The sequence below is a fragment of the Argentina anserina genome, chromosome 6 (assembly GCF_933775445.1).
Source record: "Argentina anserina chromosome 6, drPotAnse1.1, whole genome shotgun sequence".
Taxonomy (NCBI): domain Eukaryota; kingdom Viridiplantae; phylum Streptophyta; class Magnoliopsida; order Rosales; family Rosaceae; genus Argentina; species Argentina anserina.
The window spans coordinates 31,633,048-31,655,294 of NC_065877.1; the positions used below are offsets into that span (position 1 = coordinate 31,633,048).

Genomic DNA, 22,247 nt, shown 5'->3' on the forward strand with positions numbered 1-22,247 from the left:
CATACTCACGAACTCGTATCGACGAGCTCTACAACTTTCATGAAGGAAGTTTTCGTAACCGAGCGATGAAATAAAAGTCGATAATTTCGTTCGGAAACGTAACGTTTTCTTATTAACGTTCTCGGAACGTTTCCGTTTCCGTTTCGTAATGTTTGCAAACAAATCAAATTCAATTTAAATGAATTTCAAAACTTTATAGAATTTACTTCAAATCAAATATCGTTTTGAAAAATTGGGGTTATTACATTCATGTTCTTCATTGTTCTTCGTTGTTCTCCAAGATTGGAGGTTGTTCCGACAATTTTGGCCTTCTAGAGAGCTTTGTGTAGAGCTTGTTGCAGTATCAGAAGATTTATTGGGTTGAGTTCATCACCGATCTTCGATTTGGTCGATCCTTATCCACTGTGTTAGTGAAGAAGCTCCTACCATTGGTTAATTAAAGCTCCAACCAGTCGACCACTTTAACCACTTCTAGTGTGGATTAATGATTTGTGAGAAAGACTGGTTTTGTTCTAGTGTTTGCTTGTTTGTCGACACAGGTGATTTTGGACTTCGATTTCAACGAAGATGCAAGTGATTTTGGTGGTGGGTGGGTCGTCCATTTGCAACGGCCTATTGTTTGCGGCCGTGAAGTTGGTTGTGGTTGAGGGAGAGGAGGGTGATTTTGCTAGTTTTGGGGTTAGTCCGAGATTGCATCAAATATGGGTCTGAAAAGTAATGTATCCTCACCCGAGACAGCACGGTCCGGGAGTAAGCATAGACTTAGTCCGGAATTAGACAATCCGGGAAACAAACATGCCCCTAAACTACTCGAACAGTTTTCATAGATCCACCAAAAAATTACACTAGTCTTGAACCGCAAACGCACAAACCACTTGCAACAAATTAGTGGAATCCTGGACGTCTGGACTCGAATGCTAGACATAGAGGTTCTGTATGATTGCACCACACCATTAACATGTAATTAAAAGTGATATATAGATATCTATATATCTTTCGATTACCTGAAAGAAAATAAGGTAAGTAATAAAGCACCTCGATCATGACCCTGACTTGCCGGATCCCGCAACGAGCTCTCCGCTTCCATTCCTTCATAAACCAAAACCGCCACTCCACCCACCCACACATTCTTCTTCTTCTTCTCTCTCACACAAAACCACTCCCTCAACAACTTTACCGGTCACCATGTCCTCCTCCACCACCACTGCCAAGGCCGTTCCCGGCCGCTGCGCCTCCGTCTACAGCGAGGTCCAGACCAGCCGTCTCGACGTTCTGCTCCCCCTCCCATCCGTCCTCAAAGGCCCCTTCTCCGTCGTCGATGGCCCTAAAAGCTCCGCTGCCGGAAATCCAGGTCACCTCTCCATCTCATCATCACCTACATTATATGATCATCAATCATAATTTTAAAACAGTTAATCAACTGATTAGGACATTATTTTTTACTGCAGATGAGATTGCCAAGTTGTTCCCTAACCTCTTCGGCCAGCCCTCCGCGTCGCTGAAGGCCGGTGACGCCTCGTCGGCTCTGTCGAAGGATAAGTGTCTGAAGATCGGAGTTGTTCTCTCCGGCGGACAAGCACCCGGCGGACACAATGTGATCTCCGGGATTTTCGGTCAGACTGATCTTGTGAATTCTTACCTCTCTTTGAAACTACAGCGGTTTTGAAGTGTTTGTAATTTGTGTTTGAATTTTGTGTGCTAGATTACTTGCAGCAGTGCACTACTGGAAGCATAATGTACGGGTTTCGGGGCGGTCCGGCCGGAGTTATGAAGGGGAAGTATGTCGAATTGTCGACTGAATATGTCTATCCTTACAGAAATCAGGTATTCTTGTTTGATTTTGTGTATGGTTTGTGTAACTTGTGTGACAAGAAAAGTTTGCTGGCCAAGTAGAATGTGCTTGTGTACTTTATTTTAAAATATTTTAGATGCAGAATTTTGCTGCCTAGCTGAATAAGGTAGAAACTTTTTGACAGGGCGGCTTTGACATGATTTGTAGTGGCAGAGACAAGATTGAAACTGCGGAACAGGTTTTGCAAACCATGAGATTTTTCTTTTTCTAATTTGATGTCATAATGTTACATGGTAGCTGAATTTTGAGTTATGTTTACCTAGTTTCAACAAGCTGCTGATACATCAACTAAGCTTGATTTAGATGGACTTGTGGTCATTGGCGGGGATGATTCAAATACTAATGCGTGCCTTCTTGCTGAGAACTTCAGGTATGATTTAAGTTCTGCTGCTGTCTGTGTGCAATGCCGTAAGCTATAAGAGATTGTGCTCCTATGCTTAAGCTTAGTAGCTTACGCAATCAGGTAGAATCATCTTTATCTATTTGATATGATAGGGGTAGAAATTTGAAGACGCGGGTTATTGGATGTCCAAAAACCATCGATGGTGATCTAAAATGCAAAGAGGTGCCCACAAGTTTTGGATTTGACACAGCATGCAGGGTAATTCGTTTGATCTCTGTAGTCATATTCTCACTATTTATGGCAAATTTTGACATTGGAATTGTATATACAAAACCAAAATTTTCTCCAGCCTTATAGTGCATTCTTCAGTATTATAACTCCATTCATGTATCCCGCACTTATCCTTGTGGATTGTGTCTTACCGTTGTAGTGATTGCAGTCATGTGTCAAATATAGGCATTGTATTTTGACGATGGCTGCAGGGTGAAAATCAATCATGAACTATATCCATCCCATTAGTCCTTCCTCAAGTATTTTCTCAAATAATTGTTTTTTTTCTTTTTGCTTCCCTCATCTTTTCTACTTGGATGTGGGAAGCAGATTATAGTGTAATCGCGTACTTTGAGCTCATGTGTTCTTATAGCCTCCAAGTACAGCCAATTCAGTGTGGATTGACTGCATTATATAGCATGAGCTAATCTCTTTTGATTTTGCCTTTCATATTTGGATTTGTGGTGATGATGTAGCCTGGCTTTTATCATGCAGATATATTCAGAAATGATTGGTAATCTAATGACAGATGCTCGTTCAACTGGGAAGTATTACCATTGTAAGTGCTCTATCTACATATATGTTTTGATAGATTAAGTGTGTGTATCAGGAATAGCTACTTGATAGTCAACATTTAAAAACTGTTTACTTAAGTTCTTTGCATCGAGATTGCAAGCTGGCTTCTTCTTTTTTTCTACTTCCAGTTGTACATCATTGCTGATAATTGTGGAAAATGATCTCAAAAAGTATTTCTCTTTACTTAAACCATCGATCTGGATTAATTTCAATTATTTTTCATGATCGTCCTCCTACTTGTCTGTGTGCACAGTTGTAAGGCTTATGGGGCGTGCAGCTTCTCATATAACACTGGAGTGTGCTCTGGAAACTCATCCAAACATTACAATTATTGGGGAGGAGGTAAGTTAATCTATCACTTTCTTCCACTAAGGGAACTGGATGTATGAAGCACCTTACTGGAACAGGCCTATAAGGCATATGTTAACTTTTGTGGTGTGACTATGTTTCTTTCGGATGCAGGTTGCTGCCAAGAAGGAGACTCTCAAGAATGTCACGGACTATATAACAGATATAGTTTGCAAACGTTCAGAAAAGGGTTATAATTATGGTCTCATCCTTATACCAGAAGGCCTGATTGATTTCATTCCCGAGGTATGATGTTTGAAAGCAGCTAATCAACTAGCTCTATTTGCAGTATTTTTTGTGTGCTCTTAAAGTTTTCCTTTTTCTCGTGTTTTTTTTTTCTTCCTTTTCTGCTTGCAGGTACAGCAACTAATTGCAGAGCTTAATGAAATCTTGGCTCATGGTGCTGTTGATGAAGCAGGGGAATGGAAAAAGAAACTTCAGCCTCCATCTCGTGAGCTCTTCGACTTTGTACCTCAAGCCATTCAAGAACAACTACTGCTTGAAAGGGATCCACATGGAAATGTGCAGGTAAATTATAAATTTTTTCCTTCTCAAGTAACTGTTTTGAATTGTATTTGTTAAAAATCTTACACCATGTTAAACATCCAAGGTTGCCAAAATAGAGACAGAAAAAATGCTTGTTCAAATGGTAGACACTGAATTGAGCAAACGGAAGCAAGAGGGTAAATATAAGCGGAACTTCTCAGGACAGTGCCATTTCTTTGGGTAGTACATCTTTGTTCATCTGGTTTATTATGATTACATTTATTTCCAGTCTGAGTGACAATGTGTCCTATTGATATTGGTTAAGTCCTGGTATTAGACATTATCTGGTACTTTATTTTCACTTTGCAGTTATGAAGGTAGATGTGGTTTACCTACGAACTTTGATGCAAACTACTGCTATGCATTGGGTTATGGGGCTGGAGCACTCCTTCATTCTGGAAAGACTGGGTTGATTTCCTCTGTAAGATGTCACTTCAACACAATTCTTGTACTGCATTGACATACATTATTCACCATCACTCTTCAACCAAATTGGTTTGAACTTTGAATTCAACATGAGTTTATATCCAGGTGGGAAATCTGGGTGCTCCAGTTGAACAATGGACAGTTGGTGGAACAGCATTGACTTCTCTTATGGATGTGGAGCGGAGACATGGTAACGTCACCACAGGCCTATATCAGCTACTTCTCCATGAACTTGTTATGTTCTTTATTATACATATAACAAAAAAAATTTAACCCAGCTCAACATGCTGAGTGAAGAAGAAGCATGATAGTAGAGAATTGTCATTTAAGATTGTCAAACCTTGGTTGATCTGAATACCTGATCATTCTCTATCTAGATCTTGCTTACAATTCCTAATGAACCTAGTTATTATTTTCTAAATACTGAAATTTGCAGGGAAGTTCAAGCCTGTGATTAAGAAGGCAATGGTGGAACTTTATGGTAATTTTTGTCCTAATTACTTTATAGTAAAATGATAATCAAATAGTCTTCTACTGAGGTTGTTTGCAGTAGTACTTTACCTACTGTAACAGCAAAATGGTGCTGGGCTTGACACCTCTTTCTTTCTTCATGGTGGAATATCAGGTGCACCATTCAAAAAGTTTGCATCTTTGCGGGACGAGTGGGCTCTTAAGAATCATTATGTTAACCCAGGTATATCATAAGCCTTATGTCCTTCACTTGCCGATGAAGGTATTTTCTGATAGAAATGTGGGTTGATGGACTAAAATTGGGTTTCTGAATGGTCTTGTTCACTTGTTATTAGGTCCTGTTCAATTTCTTGGACCAAGATCAACTGCTATCAACAATACCCTGCTGCTGGAACTCGGAGCATAATTGCCGGAAAGTGAAAGCCTCGTCCAGTCAAGTGAAGATGTACATTTGACAGTGCTCATCTGGCAGATTTGGAAGACCGCATTGATATAAATTTGCAATTTTTTTTGGCTAGCAATCCAATAATAAGGATCAAAGCAACTTATAGTTTAATGGTTATTGAGTAGAATTAGTTTTCTAGAAATATAGTTGGAGCTGGTATTCATCTGTACCCTGGTTACTTTTGAGCCCTCAATTGTAGGAAGAATAATAAATATTCATTTAATTTTTTCTTCTAGCCGTTCTATGATTTGCATAGTTTTAATCATTAGTATGTAACCTATCAGCAACATACATCAGAAAAAGTGTGCACTCTGAAATTGTCATAATATTTCAAGCTTTGGTAGTGAAACTTGTGTAGAAATTAAATGTGTGATCAAAACTTTGGGTATAAGACATACTACATAGCCAAACTCTAAACCCCAGAATGAGTCGCACAATGCGGAACAGCACTCTGTTTATGTTCCTTGCTGGAAGAGCTTCAACAGCAGCAGCTGCAGCAAATCAAACCCCAAATCTGCTTCAGAGATGCTTCTGTTCATCTTCCTCTCCGAACAATAAGCTTTTCGTCGGAGGTCTGCCTTTAAATTTCAAACAAGTTTGAAAGACCTGAACTTTTTGTGGTCGGCGTGTTTCAAATGTGACATGGGTTTTGGGTGTTGCAGGCTTGTCATGGTCGTTGGACGAGAAGTCCCTGAAAGACGCTTTCTCTTCATATGGAGATGTCACTGAAGGTGAACTGTAAAACTTTTATCGAACTAACTTTGGTGGGTTAGTCACCCATTTACTTGTTATTCGTCTCTGCAATCCATATGTTCGACAAAATGCCTGACTGAACTTACTTGCTACATATTAAATATTTAATCTCTATATAACCTAAATCGTGCATGTTTGTACGTACTGTAGTGACTATAGTGTATGACAAGGACTCAGGCAGGCCTAGAGGCTTTGGATTTGTTAATTTCTCCAATGAAGATGATGCCAAGTCTGCTAAAGATGCTATGGATGGAAAGGTGAGTCGTATATTGCGTTCTATCTTTCACCTGGTAAAGTTTTCTGTTTCGAAATGAATATAAATGAGGTAGTTCTAATTGCAGGCGTTGATGGGTCGGCCACTGAGAATTAGTTTTGCTCTCGAGAGAGTTCGGGGAGGGCAGGTAGTTGTCCCTCGCCTTCCAAGCATTGGAGTTGGTGGCAATCGCTCGTAGCTGATATCATATGGTTACTATGGTAATGTGTTACCGCTTACTGTCACAGATTACATATAGAGCTATTTTAAGTTGTGAAAGCTATAAATTGTGTCATTGAAACTTAAGTTTCGTTGAAAGAAGTTATCTAGTTTTAGTCGCTATGAGTTGAGGTTGAATTGTTCTATTGAAACTCAAAATTCAGAACCTTAACTTAAGAGGTTGAAGGGAGCAATGAAGGTCAATTTCCAACTTTTGTGCAAGTTATTGTTCACGAGGAAACTTCCCTTTTTGGTGTTATGCAAACACGCCTTCAACCTACAAAAGTTGGAAATTGGCTTCGATTTCGTTCTCAATACATCAGAATAGAATGAGTTTTACCTATCAAAAATTCAATCTTAGACAACATAGGCGGCCTTAAATGTACATTAATTCACCCAAAAGCACAATCCCCTCTCAGTGCTTGCAGTTTGCCTATGTCGATTAAACTTACCAATTCTCACTAAGATTTCAACTAATTAATCTCGTTGTTTCCAGACTATTAAGCAGCTCTCTCAGACTACAAGAATATATGGGGTTTTATCAGCTTGTTTCTATGTTACTGGGCAAACTTTTCTGCAGGCTCCAGCGAGCAAATTGGGATTTGTGATGCACTAATTTATTGGTTAAGATCATGTTATGCTTAAACCCATATCTTCTGCAACTAGAGTAGACTTCTGGAAATTTTTGGGTACGTCCACCCTCACAATACAATATAACAATCTTACATTAACACTTCCAGGACGTAAAACACAATTGATAAGCAAATGGTAAACGACCAGAAGTCCATATAGTAAAATATTTCTCTTCCTTATTTATCCGACTAATTTCAGAACTGATAATTATTCATGTAGACATGTAAATGTCTAGTGGTGTTGCACTGTAATATTACAGCGTATAACAGAGTAGCCCCTTGGTTGATCGACGAAATAAGTCTCAAGTGTAGCATATCCCCTAGCAAATCTAAATTCACCCGTACCTGAAACCACCGCCACCTCTCTTACCGGCTCAAATTGCTTACTGTTTCCTTGTATCTCAATAGTGCTGCCATTGTACTTCTTGTTTGTGAACACAATTGTAATGACCCCAAAATTTCAAGTTTAAAAACTCAAAATTTCAAAGTCGTTAAACACCAAATAATCTCGATGAAATCGAAATCATTTAAAATGCCACAGCGGATCATCTCTGAGTTCAAAATACAACTCAGTCAAACCGATTATTACAAACTAAATTATAATTCAACATTATAACAAATGGAAATGTATAATCCTCACAACAACCTCACAAGATAGTCACACAAAATCCCCACACAAGCTGGAGATAAATAACTTCAAGTCCTCTGAGCGGTCCGTCAATTCCCGCTAATCCACACCTGCGGAGTTATCCACTACACCATCGAATTGGTGCACCGGGATTGTAAACACAAACCCGGTAAGCTTTACAGCTCGTATGAGTAAAATGAAAATATAACTCGCATATTAATATATATACGAAAATCCACAAATCAAACAAATATAAATGCACTCATGAGTCAATGGACGGCCCATCTGGTTGTCCCAAAGAAATATGAAAAGAAGCGCTCATGAGAAATTAAGTAACCCTTCTGGTTACCCAAATGCATTTATAATACGGGTACCAAGAACGCTGGTACACATCTGTTACCCTTCTCGTAATACACCGCTGATATTGGGCAACCACCCGCTACCCAATATCCAAAAATATGAGTACTCATGAGCAGATAACCACCCGTTACCTCACATGCAGGACTCTGGCAGACAGACTAGAGCTCTAACTGTATCGTAATTTTCGCCCGGCCAAAGGCTAGGTTCCGACTTGCCAAACACGTACAATAATCTCACATCATATTGTACAAAATCAAGTCCGAAGACAAATCAACATTTTAACAATCTCCATGTTAAAATCACGTACAATAATCTCACATCATATTGTACAAAAATCAAGTCCGAAGACAAATCAATATTTTAACAATCTCCATGTTAAAATCACGTACAATAATCTCACATCATATTGTACCAAAAATCAAGTCCGAAGACAAATCAACATTTTAACAATCTTCATGTTAAAATCACGTACAATAATCTCACATCATATTGTATAAATCAAAATCACATGCTCGATATATAAATCTCGTCATCAAAATGACATAATCACGATAAAATCATAACAGTATATTATATAGCAAACTATATATATATATATGTACATATTTACCATTTATACAATATATATATAATCCATTATATCATATACATGTCATATTTCATAAACACGTCCGAAGACTAAAACTCGTCCGAAGACAAAACATTTTAACAAACTCATGTTAAAACCACGTACAATAATCACACCTCATATTGTACAAAAATCAAATCACATGCTCAATATTTAATTGTCGTCATTCGAAATGACCAATTCCAATGAATTCATAACAGTATATAATATAGCAAACTATATATATATGTACTTATTACCATTTATACAATATATATGTAATCCACTATATTGTATACATGTCGTAATTCAATATTAAAAACTCTTGCAAAATCTTGAATCACTGCAAGGGTAGATTCGTAAATAAGTGAGATTTTACTCACTTTTTTTCCTGCGTGCAACTTCCACGACCCTGAAAGTAATTTCCTCACTCGTTTCGTCAGTCACCTAATAGCACGATAAATGCTTAGAAAATGATACTTAAAATATCAGGTGACGAGTTCAGCACAGCTAAATGTTGTTCATAAAACATTGTTCACAGAACATTGTTCATGTTTACAAATCAATGTTTTTACGAAACCACTGTTCACAGTTACTGTTTTACCATGCCACTGTTCACATTTACTGTTACAGAGTACTATTCACATACACTGTTCATGTGGCGTCACTGTTACAGATCACTATTCACAATAGTATTCATGCGATGGTACTATTCACAGTTACTATTCATGCGGCGTTACTGTTCACCGACCGCCACCAATCATCACCAAATTTCACCACCACAACCTAAACAATATTTCCAACAACTTCCTAGTTGACACCAAGGTCTAAATCCGAGCCTAAACAGTCCAAACAACGAAGAACATAAATTCTGCACTATTCACAAACCCTAGAAATTGAAATTTTGATTCGGGTACTTACACTTCGATTTGGCTCGATTCCTTTTGTGGGAATGTTGCTGGGACTAAGACAAGCAAAACCCCCCAAGAATCTCGAGCTATGGTGGCCGGAGGAGGCGGCACCGACACAACATTAACTTCCGGCGGTTGCTACACCGTGTGTGGTTGTCGCCGGAGTGCAAGGCGTAGCCCAAAAGATGGAGATCGTCGAGCCCGTCAGTTTGATAGGTGACACGATACGAGGCGACGTCGGATGGTGGAGAAATCGGCCGGAGAAGGTTTTTGGGTCGGGTGAACAGTACCCGAGCTCGGGTGAACAGTAACCGAGCGGATTTTTGAAAAAAAACTGATTTTCTGATTTTTAATCTCCTCTCCTTCCTTTTATACTATTTCCAAAATCGGAAATGAACTTCCGACATTAATAACTTTCGCGTCCGACGTCCGATTCGAACGCGTGACGTGTCTACGAACTCGTATCGATGAGGTCTACGACTTTCGTGAAGGAAGTTTTCGCAACCGAGCGACGGAATAAAAGTCGATCTATACGTTGCGGTAACGTTACGTTTTCTCATTAAACGATCCGAGAACGTTTCCGTTTTCGTTTCGAAATGTCACAAACCTCCAATTGTCATCTTGAATTAATTTCACAAGTTTAACACTTTGAAAATACTCGACATTTAATTTCTAAAAATTCGGGTTATTACAACAATCGACAGAAAAACTAGGGCATTACGTCCGTTTAGTGCTGATGTAACAACAAAAGCCTGTGCTCGGCCAACCAGTGCCGATTCAGGGCATGGGCCTTCGGTTATGGGGTCGTCGTTGACATAAACTGTTCCGAATTGATCGAAGGTCCAAAGCTTACAGGCGATACCAGCAAGTGGTAATGTCGTGAGATTTGGACCGGCAGTGAAGTCCTGGAAGTATAGGGACATATAGGTTTCTTTGAACTCATGAGTACGAGCCATGGCTAAAAATGTAGTAGTCAGAACCAAAATGAGCAGTGGGGATATGTTTAAAACCATAATCGGTGCGACACTGTGAGGTAGGCAAAGAAGAGGAGTAGCTTACTTGGCGTGCGGAAAGTAAATCCAGTGCTGTGCTTCATAATTGGGTTCTGGCTTCTGATTTATACATGAACAAACAAAAAACTAATAATCCATGCTTTCCATGGTCGAGTTAGTTTAAGTTAACATTGGAGCAATTGGAAAGCGCTGACTTTAATACGGTGTTTAGAACGTGCCCGATATTATAAACGTGTATGAGTATATGCTGCTGGAGCTGTCCTTCTGGGTTAATTTGCGCTGTAAGATGTCATTATAATACAAGATATATTGTTCTAAAACATCATTCGTCATTTCTCTTAGTGTATTAGATATTATTCTTTATCTGAACGTGCTATTATTTTACTCAGCATTTGTGGAGCTGAGACATATGGTAACGCCACCACTTGCAGTGCCAGAGGAAATTAGGGTTTGCGTTAATCCTTTCGATGCAATGTAATGGCAGAAAATCATAGGTTCTTGGCAAAACCGCCAGCAAGCTAAGAAAATATTGTTAAATACAGTAATAATGGAAAACACAGAATATATCAACACACACAAAAAGTAACAGCAATTAACAATAGCTCAACGCGATTCAAGCTCCCTCTATAAACTTCCCTCATTTAAAAATTTAGTTCACATCGCTCCCTGCTGCGAACTAGGGGCAGAGTTCATAAATCCCAAACAAGGGAATAGTTTGGACAAGCCTCGCCTTGAACTTGGGCATGGTTCCCCCGGCCACGAGACCGGGAACAAGTTCGAAATCCCCTCACCCTTTTGATACAATCATACCTCTGCTTAGTATCGATCATACTATTCAGTATTGATTACTCGTGATGATAGTTGGATTCCATAAGCCTTTTGTGGCATTTGGCCTTAGCAAGCGTCAACAAGTTTGTATGAAAACAAAACGAGTACGTAGAAGCAGAAATTGGCATCGAGTTGACACCGGCCTCCAGGGTGATGCTAGTAAGGAAGACAAGGGCCCTTGGCAGCGTCGGCTTGAAGAAACTAGAAATATAAAAATGAGCAAAGGAAAACTAAAAATCCATGCCATCCATGAGTTCGTCTAAATTAAGTTAGGGTGGTCGCTTAGCTCTGACTTTGACCGGCTGATTACAACATGCCCGATATAATATTGAATTATTGATCGAGGTACAAAAGATCATTTTTTATTTTGAAGGGATTACGTAGATCTTTTTCTGCTGAAGAGACGATCATTCTCTAATAAGTTGATGATCCTATTTAATTCAATTATCGTACTCTTTGATATTGATTATTGCTTTGATGGGATTTATGTGGCCAAAACCTAAAAAACCCATCATGAAACCTAGCCGCTCTGCTAGGGTTTCACGACCAAAACCTCAAATTCCCAGATCTGCCGCTCGTTCTCCTTCAGAAATGGCTCACCGGCAAAACCTCTCTGGTGCGCTGAGATCCGGCCAAGCCGGCGCTGCAACCTTAGCGTCCTCCTCACGGTTGCGTTTAGGGTGCGACTGGACAAGAAGATTTGCGTGATCCTCGCTCACTTCTATTTGGTTGGGAGACTCCTTGGCCCCAAATTTCCTGGTTTCAAGGGTACAATCCAATGATATGGCGTATGCGAAGAGGTCTTTCAGTGCATGACACAAGTGAGAGGTATGTGTTTCAGTTTTCCTCCAATTTTGATCGCATGCAAGTCTTAAATGGAGGCCCATGGTATTATTAGAACACTATGGTGGTTCTGAATGAGTATGATGGTGCTAGCCCTTATTCTTGTTGGAAACTTGGGTTTGTGTTTACGGCTTCTAGGATTTTATAAAAATGAAATCAAAGCCAGAATAGTCATTACATACCCCTCCGCTACCATCTATAGATAGACAAGAAATTGTGAGAGACACTCACGACGGTACATAGCATAGGTCTACTTATTCTACATTAATGTCGATTCTACAACTAATCTAGCAAAATAGACAAAATAATGCATATATTACAAATAGACAGTAAAGAATAGACAAAAAACAAAAATCGATGTCATGTCATTGCTCTTAAGAGGGCCATTCTCAGCAAAAAAGGGTACGATCCAAACTTAGGCCTTGAAGAGCCTAAACAGTAACCCCATCAAAGCCAAGTTTAGATATGGGTCTGAAATCCCACACCCAAACCCTACCCAGAGAGGCCCAACACACCCTCCCGGTTGTTGCTAACCGTAGAAAACCGCAGACCTTTAACTTAACCCTCGTCGTCAGCTTGTCGTTGTCAGCCCCCAATGGAGCCACCATACACACTCAATCCACAGTCACCACCGCCTTGCCCGAGAGAAAAGCGTCGCCGCTGCTTGTAGAACCCTAGGTTATGAGAAAATCTCCTAAGCTCTGACTTTGATCGGATGACTAGAACATGCCCAATTTTTGAAGGGATTACAGAGATCTTTTTGTGCTGAAGAGATTATCATTCTTGATGATCCTTAATTAATTCAATTATCATACTCTTTCATATTGATTATTGCTTTGATTGGATTGGATTTATGTGGCCACTACTCCAGTGGCCAAAATATAAACTATCCTAATTTTTAAACTGGTGTTGAGGCACCAAACTCCCTAATTATTTGTAAATTATTTTATATTTGCGAAACAGTACGTGCATTTCATGATTAGTATATCATATGAGAACCATTTTGAGAGTCTTTATTTTGATCCACATTGACCATACAATTAGAAAACCATTTTGTGAATTCCATATAAAAAGGAACATTCTGGACCATTCTGTTCTTCATTTATTTAACAAAGTTCAGAACTAGCTAAAAGCCATCATCTTCTAGATTTTGAATGTCTAATAGTGTTGCACTGTTATATTGCAGCGTATAGTAGAGTAGCCACTTGGAATGTCGAAGAAATAAGTTTCAAAGAAGACATATCCCCAAGCAAACCGAAACTTACCAGTACACGACACCACCGCCAACTCTGTACTCGGTTCAAATTGCTTATAGATTCCTTGTATCTCAATAGTGCTGCCATTGTACTTCTTGTTTGTGAAAACAATTGACATAAGAGTCAGGGCGTTACATCCGTCTGGTGATGTTGTTATTCCAAAACCCTGTGCTCGGCCAACTATTGCTGAATTACGACTTGGGCCTTCGGTTATAGAGTCGTCGAAGATGTAAACTGTTCCAAAGCTTCCCTGCAATACCTGCAACTGGTAAATCCATGATATTTTATACCATGAACAAAGAGATATGTGATATTGATAATAGTGTTTTCAAAGGCATGGAGAATCGAAGGAAAAAGCGTTGGGGCGGTCTTTTTTGAAAAAGGCGACGGCTGATGCGGCTGGAGGCGGAGGAACCGTCTGTTAAGCGCCCGATGTCCGAGAGCTAAGAGGTTTTTTGGCAGACAGCATCAGTTATCTCCCTAGGAAAACAATAGCTTTTGTGAATTGCTATTGAAACCTATTGCGAGTTTACGACATCGGCATCGGCAACATCTAAATTCAATTAGCTTATATCCTCATTTGTGACACGACCCGTCTCAAATAACAACCTAATATTTACGGTAAGTCGTGCAGGCACCACTATTAAAATAATAAACCAAACTTACAATTAAGGTAAAAATAAAACATTTAATACTTTCCCATTTTGATAATATAAATAAACGTATGTGATCAATGGGTTATAAAAACATAAACGTGATTCCATCTCATTCTTGGAATCCAAATTCAAATAAGAGCATCGACAAAGAATATCCATTACCAAGTCACGTTCTAAAAAATAGAAGCGGTCAACATGATAATAAAGGAACACTAATATTTCACATACAAGCCCGATACGCCACTCATAAAACAAATATAAGATCACAACAAATCGCATGTGCGTCATCTCACTTTCTGAATGTATATATGTGGTCCACTAGTACATTACATCTCTTCTAGCGACCCAGTAGTATCTACAACACTGTCGGTTCATCCTCTCTCTTCTTGTATCATCAACAACACTTATACCTCTCTCTTTTCCCAATTTCGTTTTGACTTTTTCAACGCATGTGAAATTATCAAATAGACATATAAAAGTGAAACAAAAACAAGAAAATTTTCAACCTGTCTAATTTAAAATAGAGAATATAAATGATTTTTTTCCCTTTTTCGTCAATCTTTATTTATTAATTTATTTTAAGAAAACCCCAATTCAAAATAATAAAATTGAATAATTTCATTTAATTAATTTTATTTTTTATTGTTAAAAAATACAATAAATAACATTATTAATCTTCATGTATCAATTGAAAAGTTACATAGAATGTTTGATAAACTTCGGTTAGGATTTGAGAAAAAAAATTGTTCAATAGATGTTAGAATTTTTTGTGTTGCTTTTACTATTTTGTGTGTTTCAAATCAATGAATGAAAAAAGAAAACAATATTATTAATTTTGAATTTGGGAGTGAAAGAGAAAATTAATTTGAGAAGATGAAATATGTAATTACTAAGAATTTTCGAGTTGTTTATAATAATTGAATAAAAGTATAATTGAAAAGATATTAGGATTAATTGATAGTAGATTGATTTGGTATCCAATAGTGATATATTGATTATGGGCATTTTTGGAAAAGTATGAAGGTCTAAATAACATTTTAAGTATTTGTAAAAGTTAAAGAGATGTCTACTAAGTGAGGATGTCCAAATATCATTTTTGGAGGTATGAATAGAAGCTCTCATAAGAATATTACTATCAAAATTTAAATAAATTAAATAAAATTTATTATTTCTTCTCTTATTTTAATCATCCAATTTTTCACGTAAATAACTACCCTCTTTGTATGTGTGCAGACAGTTTCTAATATATTAAATATTAAGTATTTAGATTTTACCTAATGAATTAAGTGTGGGTGCAAAAGCGAGCAACATCCCACACACATAGTCTAACAGTATCGATCAGAACTAGAGGATTGATTATGAGGACCAGAGAAGAAGGTACGTCGGTCTTTATTAGAGGTCGGACGGAAAGACCTGCTATCCGACATCGGCAAAGGGTCAGTGGTAACCGCTTGATCAGATTATGGCTGCTCACAAATCGCTCGTCTCCGTCATTATTATATTGCTGTTATACACACACGCGACGTCGCTAACTTTGTCATCGATCTTTGGCTACTCCAGGACGACGAAATCGCTTTCATCCATCACGGGGACAGGGTCGCTAACCACCTCTTCAAATGCTGGCTACACAAGCACGCCCAAGTCACTCTTCCTTGTTTGTTTCAGCTTCTTGTTGAAAACCCTAATGACATGTGCAGGAGTAAACTTTGAAACAATGCAGAGTTTCAAAATCTTCTTGACCCAAAGTAATCGGCAATGAACCCACGGCAATAGGAGTGTACTTCTGTTTATATATTACGAGCAACCATTACAATCATTTTCGCTTCATCTGGATGTGGGAAAACTTTCAACAGAACCATAAATAGTAACACTTATGCTCAGAAAAAGAGTATAATGGGTCAGATTTTCACGTTCCGATCATGCACCATAGTTATATTGCAACATTCAAAGTAACATCTATATATGAGAAAGAAGCAATCACTAGGACATGATTTAGATCACGTTACACACCTTTAGACGTCTCCACAGTTTATCCAATTTTTCCTGCACACAATGTTATAAGATGAGAAAAAGTGAATACCTAGCTAGCTTATCAAGTCAAGAGATATTTCGTCTAACACCGGCCTGTGTTCATCTCTGCAGAACATCTAGAACTATGGTTTGTACTCCTAGTATGCATGATTGACTTTAACAAAACTCGATGCTTTGCTTGAAAACTAATAAAGCTTAATTATACCAACGGCTCGGTGTGTGCGTTTCTTGATCTTCCGTCAACTTTGCTACACCATAATATGATCGAAAAAACAAGGTTATAATGAGCGAAACCCTAACGGGAAAAAGAAGAAGAGGAAAGTACTTCGGTTTCAATCGGAGATCAGACGGAAAGAGCTGGTGTTCAACATCAGGTATTTTTAACATTTTTTTTATGGGAGGGTTAGTGAGGATACCCTCAAGCCTTCGTTAATGAAACTTTCAAATACAAAGGGAGGGACGTCAAACCTAAATCCCTGATTATAAAGACATGACATAATATCAAAGATCCATACAAACAAGTACTTAACAAGGCACCAACTAGCAACAAGTATCACTCTATTTGCTTTAAAACAGCGATGACATAATGGAGAGGATAATAGATATGAGACCCTAACAATGATGAAGTAGCAGTTACATATCCTAATATCACATAGAGCAGCTCCCCAACTATGTTGCCGCCGGACGATCAATCCGATGACACTTAGTCTCACCCTACCACTAGGCGGCAACAACCATTTGACAAAGCAAGGAACTCGCCGCCTACCTAGAGCAGACAAGGCACAAAGAGTGCGCACACAGACATGAAACCCAACTCCCCCTACGAAACTGATGGAGGGAATTATTAAACAAACTAAATAAATAAACACAAATAAATCAATCATAAGGCCCAAAACTAAGGCCCATGCCCAAAGATTATTTGAGGAGAGAGGAAGAGCAGCCGACCAAGCCTAAACCAATCCCATCTCAACCGCCGCCTTACCACCCAGCACATTGCCCAGCCTTTTACGTCGGGTTGCTACCCTTCCCGTCGCACCATCCTTTCCACTTCGGCGACTCCTGCTGCCCAAAACCGGCCAACTATGGCTTGGAGCGAACCAAGACCCCACAACCCAGATTGGATCTACACGATCTAACCCGAGTCGCATCACCACTGAATCGCCGCCATCGCACCACACCCACACCGACTGTGCAAACAGGCGCCAAGCATTAACCCAGCGAGAATCGGGCCAAAGCCCAACCGACGCTCTCCTCCTCCTGAAAATCATCGCGCACGGTCCCGATCTAGCCACGATCAAGGCAACCGGCGTACATTTTGGCCAACACAAAATCACCCGAAGCCTGTCCGATGACGGCATAGAGGCGTGCCACCGGACAGGGACAGACCAAACTCTACGACTACTCTCTGTTTTCTCTCCTCCGTTCTTTTTCTTGTTTTTGGACCTATTCTTATTTGCCTTCAAATCTTATGGTATTTTTACCATTTTATCGAGGAGGAGGCTTGCATTTCACGTTTTGGGACAAAAAGTAGCAGTTGGGCTTGCACAAATTGCAGGCCCAAGCTTGGTTCAATGGCCCAAATTCTATCCGACTGCGTCTCCACTCTAGAGGGGGCATTATACTGTATATAAAAAGAGAGCAAAACAATTTAGCTCCCAAAGAGAAGCAAAGAATCCGATCAAGAATGGAAGCCGAAGGTCAAGAAGCGAACCCCCAAAACGACGCCGTAGTCACATCCTTCTGCGAGATCACCTCCGCCTCCAACCAAGAAGCCCGCTTCTTCCTCGAATCCCACAACTGGGACCTCGACGCCGCCGTCTCAACTTTCTTCGAAAACGAAACCTCCGCCGTTGCCGAAGCCGGCGTTCCCGTTACCGCCAACCCTGTCGCGGCGCCCTCCCACTCGCTATCGCCGTCTCCGTCGCACTCGCCGGAGTACTCGCCCTCTCAGTCACCCGCGCGCTCCCGCTCGCCCTCCCCGGCGCCGTCCCGCCAGGCGTACCAGCTCCGGTCGAAGCACTCCGCCTCCGGGACTAGCAAGGAGGACAACAAGCCGAGGACACGTGGCGGCATTCGGACGCTTTCCGATCTGAATGGGCGTCCGGAGAAGGATGGATCTGATAGCGACTCCGATGAGCCCAACGAGTACTACACTGGTGGCGAGAAAAGGTAAAACCTGCACAAATTTGAAGTAAAATTATTGTCTTTTTGGGCCAGGATTTTTTACGGCTGTGGTAACCCAAAGTTATATAAAATCATGAACAAACTGAAGGTAAAAAATTATACAACTTGCTATCTAGATCAAACACACTCTAATTGGAAAGTATGGTATAAAATAATCATATATCAACTTCATTATATGACCCAATTGTAGGTAGTCTCAACAAGAACAACAGACCTTTTCGGTGTTTTGATGTTGAGTAGTCTATTACTGCCTTACATGTGTAGCAATTATTGTCAGTTTAGCCATTAACCTGAAGTTGTAGACCTTATAGCAGGCTTAATAATATCCAATTGTTGATGTTGTTTGCATCTTGCAGTGGTATGCTTGTCCAAGACCCTAGGAGAGGAGGCGAGAATGATGTGGATTCAATATTCGCTCAAGCCAGACAGTTTGCCCAAGCACCTCCGGAATCTTCATCAAGCTCAAGAAGTTTTACTGGAACAGCTCGAACACTTACAGGAGAGACTGTTCCAACTGCTGCACCTCAGCCACCTGAGTCTGTCAATCACACCATTACTTTCTGGAACAATGGCTTTACCGTAGATGACGGTCCACTGCGGAGGGTGGATGATCCTGCAAATGCAGACTTCATGGCAGTAAGTTTTCATGAAATTATCTAATCATTTTGATTTTAGATTTCCATGCATTTTTTTCTCGTTTGAGTATATCAGCTTTTATTTCAAGTGAAGTTTACTGCTTGGGATCCAAATACTCTGTTTAGTCAACTAGCTGTTTTTTTATACCTTTAATGGTGTCTGTCCAAATGTCAAAGGATTCTGAAAAGTCTTAAAAGATGCTTGATTTGAAATGTCCTAGTTTTAATACGCATATGATGTTTCTGATACACGGGAGATTGAAAGATTTAAGGAAGATGATAACTTATTGTTCTGAATTCCTTAAATTGTATAACAGTCGAGAACCATATAGCCTTGCAGAGTAGTATTTTAGTCAAACATAATTGCCTCAATTGTGACTGAAAAGATTTTAGGAACTCTTAGTATAAACTTTTTCCATTTTTTTCTGTCCATAAAGTAAAGAAAATCGTTGGGGACATAGAGCCGAGAGGAGAGCGATGTATTTATTAGTTGGTGTATTAGGAATATTACTCTCAATGTGATTACTTACATGGCATTATTTGGTGCTCTCTTTTTGCATGTTATTGCTCTTGTTTGGTGTACTGTGTTTTGTCTCAGACTTCTGGTTTTATCTCTCTTCTGATGTAGATGATGTGTTATTATAAATGCAGAGCATCAGGAATTCTGATTGCCCAAAAGAGCTTGAACCAGCTAGTAGGAGGACTGCTGTTCATGTCAGTCTTATGAAGCGGGAAGAAGACTACCCAGTATGTGCTAGTTATATCATATTCTCTGATAGTACGTTTGTCGTTGATCTTGATCGAATTCATTGGTTCTGATGTCCAGTTGCTTAACCTATTTACAGGAACCAGTGAAGCAGTGCGGTCAGGTTGCTTTTCAAGGTGTTGGAAGAACTTTAGGTGGCAGCACCTCAGAGTCAGCTGCCTCTGACTCAACTGCCGCTGCCGCTGCCGCTCCTCTTACAACTGCTCCATTGCCATCACTGGGATTAACCGTTGATCAGTCATTGCCATCGACCTCTATTCAGCTAAGGTTGGCCGATGGTACTCGGATGGTGTCTCGCTTCAACAACTACCATACAATTAGAGACATTCATGCTTTTATTGATGCATCAAGACCTGGTGGGATAAGAAATTACCGGTTGCAGACAATGGGTTTTCCTCCAAAACAGCTCACTGATTTGGACCAAACAATAGAGCAGGCTGGTGCCGCCAATTCTGTTATTATCCAAAAGCTCTAGGAAGGGTGCGGACAAGCTTTTGAGTCTTGGAGCTAGATATAAGTACATCTATCGTAGTTATATGATGAATTCTTATTAGACCCCCAACGAAGTTTCAGTATCCATGGAGGGGTTCATCAAACGGTTTATGCTTTCTTATGCAAGAAATTATGTTTTCAAAGCATAGGAAGCTAGTTTGTTAAGTAAAAATTGTTGTTAAATGAAGAACCTATTTCGGGCAAATTGGCTTCCCCACCTCCCCTTCTTTTTTACTCCGTCTGGTTTTTCCTCATCTGCAAAACTTGAATGAATTTGTTTTTCAGTTTTGGCTACATATATCTATTTTCAATTGAAAGATGTGAATATAGGATCTGTGGCACTCTGACTGGCCTAATTTTGCTTTTCAAATGCCATGTGGCTCGTCACATTGTCATTACGCAACTCTTGTTATCAACTGGTGAATTCACAAATAGTAACTCCCGCTAAGTATTCTTGATCGTGATAGATATTTACAACAGTTTGTCGTGGAAGAGATGTTTGCTCTCAAATGTTTTTAGTGGATTGAATCACTGATGGTGCGTTTACTAATTTGGAATATAATTCATCTAGGAGACAAAATAGATTTAGATATGAAGATTTTAATTCTCTTGAATTTTTTACTTATGACATAGAATTAAAATATAATTAATATTAATTATGATCGATGTTGTTTATTTACCATCATAATTATAAATAAAATACTCATATATATATATATATAAAGTCACTTATTTCCTCTACTGGAGAATATTATTAGAGAAATAGAAGAACTAATCTTAAATACTCTCGTAGAATATGTGGTTGTTTAATTGTGGTTGTATATATATATATATTCTCAATTTAAGTTGGACAATTTAGAAATATTCTTAATTAAATTAGGTTAGTTTAAGTAACAAAAATTGATATTCAAACTGATGGTGGAATTGATTCTGATACCCACCTCTCCCTTTAGGTATTAAGTTAATGATTTTGTCAAAAATCAATTCTTGATGAGAAGGTGTGACCCACATTCAACGACGAATTTTTTTTATCCCGTAAGCAATTATTCAATTATCAATTCTATTCCACATTATTAAACGTGCCATGAAGGTGTAAGTTTTCACAACCAATGTAAATGAATTAGTGAAAGAGGGTTCTTTTACGGTTTGTTTTACCACAGTGATGATCATCTGGTCAGCAGTTTAGCATCAGGTGGCGCTAAACTGCATTCCGGTCTGATTGTTTGGCCACTGTTTGACCAAATCGGATGACGGTTGGGCACCACCTTATTAAATCTGGTGCTCAACTGCTGACCAGGTGATCATCACTCTCTTTTACCATGTTTGGGCTCATTTGCCAAATTTTCACTTATAAATTTTTCCTTCCATTCTCAACTATTTCCGATCACGAGTTCATTGTTATTTCCTCCTTCTTTCCTTTGGTGCTGCTTGTCTGACATATGAGATTCCAAAATTTGTCCTTGTTGAAAGGGAAAGAAAACACGTATTGTATATACTGATCAGTGATCCTCTGACCGCCATACTCTATTTGTTCCTCATCCTTCAAAAACTCTTTATCTGCTACAATAATGTGTATGTATATCCAAAACAAAACTTATATGTATATAGTTTTACACTCTTATCAACTTATTAACCAGACCTTAAGCATTAAACTAGTTTTCTAATTGTTTGGTTCTACATGAGACTGATGCATGTATAAAGGTCGAGTGATGTTAAGGCGTACGTACTAATGAACTTATAGTTGATACAATGTGCATTATATATATGATTTGCAAAAGGGTAGTACGTCCAGATTATTTGCAGAGGGGCGCTTGTAATTGACTGATAGTTGTCGATTGTATCGATCTAGTGAGCCACCAGTTAACCATTATTACATTTTTGCATATTAATCATACGTTAGCGC

General features: G+C 39.1%; 4 protein-coding genes across 4 annotated transcripts; 3 read left to right on the top strand and 1 right to left on the bottom strand.

The window, feature by feature from the left end:
- Positions 1-1,185: 1,185 nt before the first annotated feature.
- On the top strand, positions 1,186-5,481 carry LOC126798588 (pyrophosphate--fructose 6-phosphate 1-phosphotransferase subunit beta-like). The gene is made up of 16 exons (XM_050525596.1): positions 1,186-1,351; positions 1,449-1,613; positions 1,703-1,824; positions 1,977-2,030; positions 2,116-2,222; positions 2,348-2,453; positions 2,961-3,024; positions 3,295-3,383; positions 3,504-3,635; positions 3,747-3,917; positions 4,000-4,115; positions 4,245-4,356; positions 4,467-4,551; positions 4,798-4,842; positions 4,987-5,055; positions 5,168-5,481. The coding sequence occupies exons 1-16, from the start codon at positions 1,186-1,188 to the stop codon at positions 5,236-5,238; spliced, it is 1,674 nt and encodes a 557-aa protein (XP_050381553.1). The 3' UTR covers positions 5,239-5,481.
- Positions 5,482-5,713: 232 nt separating this feature from the next.
- On the top strand, positions 5,714-6,685 carry LOC126797296 (glycine-rich RNA-binding protein 4, mitochondrial-like). The gene is made up of 4 exons (XM_050523944.1): positions 5,714-5,849; positions 5,940-6,008; positions 6,181-6,287; positions 6,372-6,685. The coding sequence occupies exons 1-4, from the start codon at positions 5,714-5,716 to the stop codon at positions 6,480-6,482; spliced, it is 423 nt and encodes a 140-aa protein (XP_050379901.1). The 3' UTR covers positions 6,483-6,685.
- Positions 6,686-7,366: 681 nt separating this feature from the next.
- Positions 7,367-10,653, bottom strand: LOC126797298 (pterocarpan synthase 1-like). The gene is made up of 2 exons (XM_050523945.1): positions 10,341-10,653; positions 7,367-7,578 (listed from the first exon to the last, which is right to left on the bottom strand). The coding sequence occupies exons 1-2, from the start codon at positions 10,651-10,653 to the stop codon at positions 7,367-7,369; spliced, it is 525 nt and encodes a 174-aa protein (XP_050379902.1).
- A 7,280-nt stretch (positions 10,654-17,933) lies between these two features.
- Positions 17,934-20,616, top strand: LOC126798591 (plant UBX domain-containing protein 4-like). The gene is made up of 4 exons (XM_050525599.1): positions 17,934-18,436; positions 18,808-19,087; positions 19,738-19,833; positions 19,932-20,616. The coding sequence occupies exons 1-4, from the start codon at positions 17,952-17,954 to the stop codon at positions 20,325-20,327; spliced, it is 1,257 nt and encodes a 418-aa protein (XP_050381556.1). The 5' UTR covers positions 17,934-17,951; the 3' UTR covers positions 20,328-20,616.
- Positions 20,617-22,247: the final 1,631 nt, after the last annotated feature.

Excerpts from the sequence above, each read along its gene's own strand:
- LOC126797298 (XM_050523945.1), bottom strand. The coding sequence starts at position 10,653 with ATGGTTTTAAACATATCCCCACTGCTCATTTTGGTTCTGACTACTACA. Across the intron at positions 7,579-10,340 it reads TAATGCCCTAGTTTTTCTGT|CAATTGTGTTCACAAACAAG; the intron begins CGATTGTTGTAA and ends TTGGGGTCATTA.
- LOC126798591 (XM_050525599.1), top strand. The coding sequence starts at position 17,952 with ATGGAAGCCGAAGGTCAAGAAGCGAACCCCCAAAACGACGCCGTAGTC. Across the intron at positions 18,437-18,807 it reads TACACTGGTGGCGAGAAAAG|TGGTATGCTTGTCCAAGACC; the intron begins GTAAAACCTGCA and ends TGCATCTTGCAG. Across the intron at positions 19,834-19,931 it reads AGCGGGAAGAAGACTACCCA|GAACCAGTGAAGCAGTGCGG; the intron begins GTATGTGCTAGT and ends ACCTATTTACAG.
- LOC126798588 (XM_050525596.1), top strand. The coding sequence starts at position 1,186 with ATGTCCTCCTCCACCACCACTGCCAAGGCCGTTCCCGGCCGCTGCGCC. Across the intron at positions 3,384-3,503 it reads TTACAATTATTGGGGAGGAG|GTTGCTGCCAAGAAGGAGAC; the intron begins GTAAGTTAATCT and ends TTTCGGATGCAG. Across the intron at positions 4,116-4,244 it reads GGACAGTGCCATTTCTTTGG|TTATGAAGGTAGATGTGGTT; the intron begins GTAGTACATCTT and ends TTCACTTTGCAG.
- LOC126797296 (XM_050523944.1), top strand. The coding sequence starts at position 5,714 with ATGCGGAACAGCACTCTGTTTATGTTCCTTGCTGGAAGAGCTTCAACA. Across the intron at positions 5,850-5,939 it reads CAATAAGCTTTTCGTCGGAG|GCTTGTCATGGTCGTTGGAC; the intron begins GTCTGCCTTTAA and ends TGGGTGTTGCAG. Across the intron at positions 6,288-6,371 it reads AAGATGCTATGGATGGAAAG|GCGTTGATGGGTCGGCCACT; the intron begins GTGAGTCGTATA and ends TTCTAATTGCAG.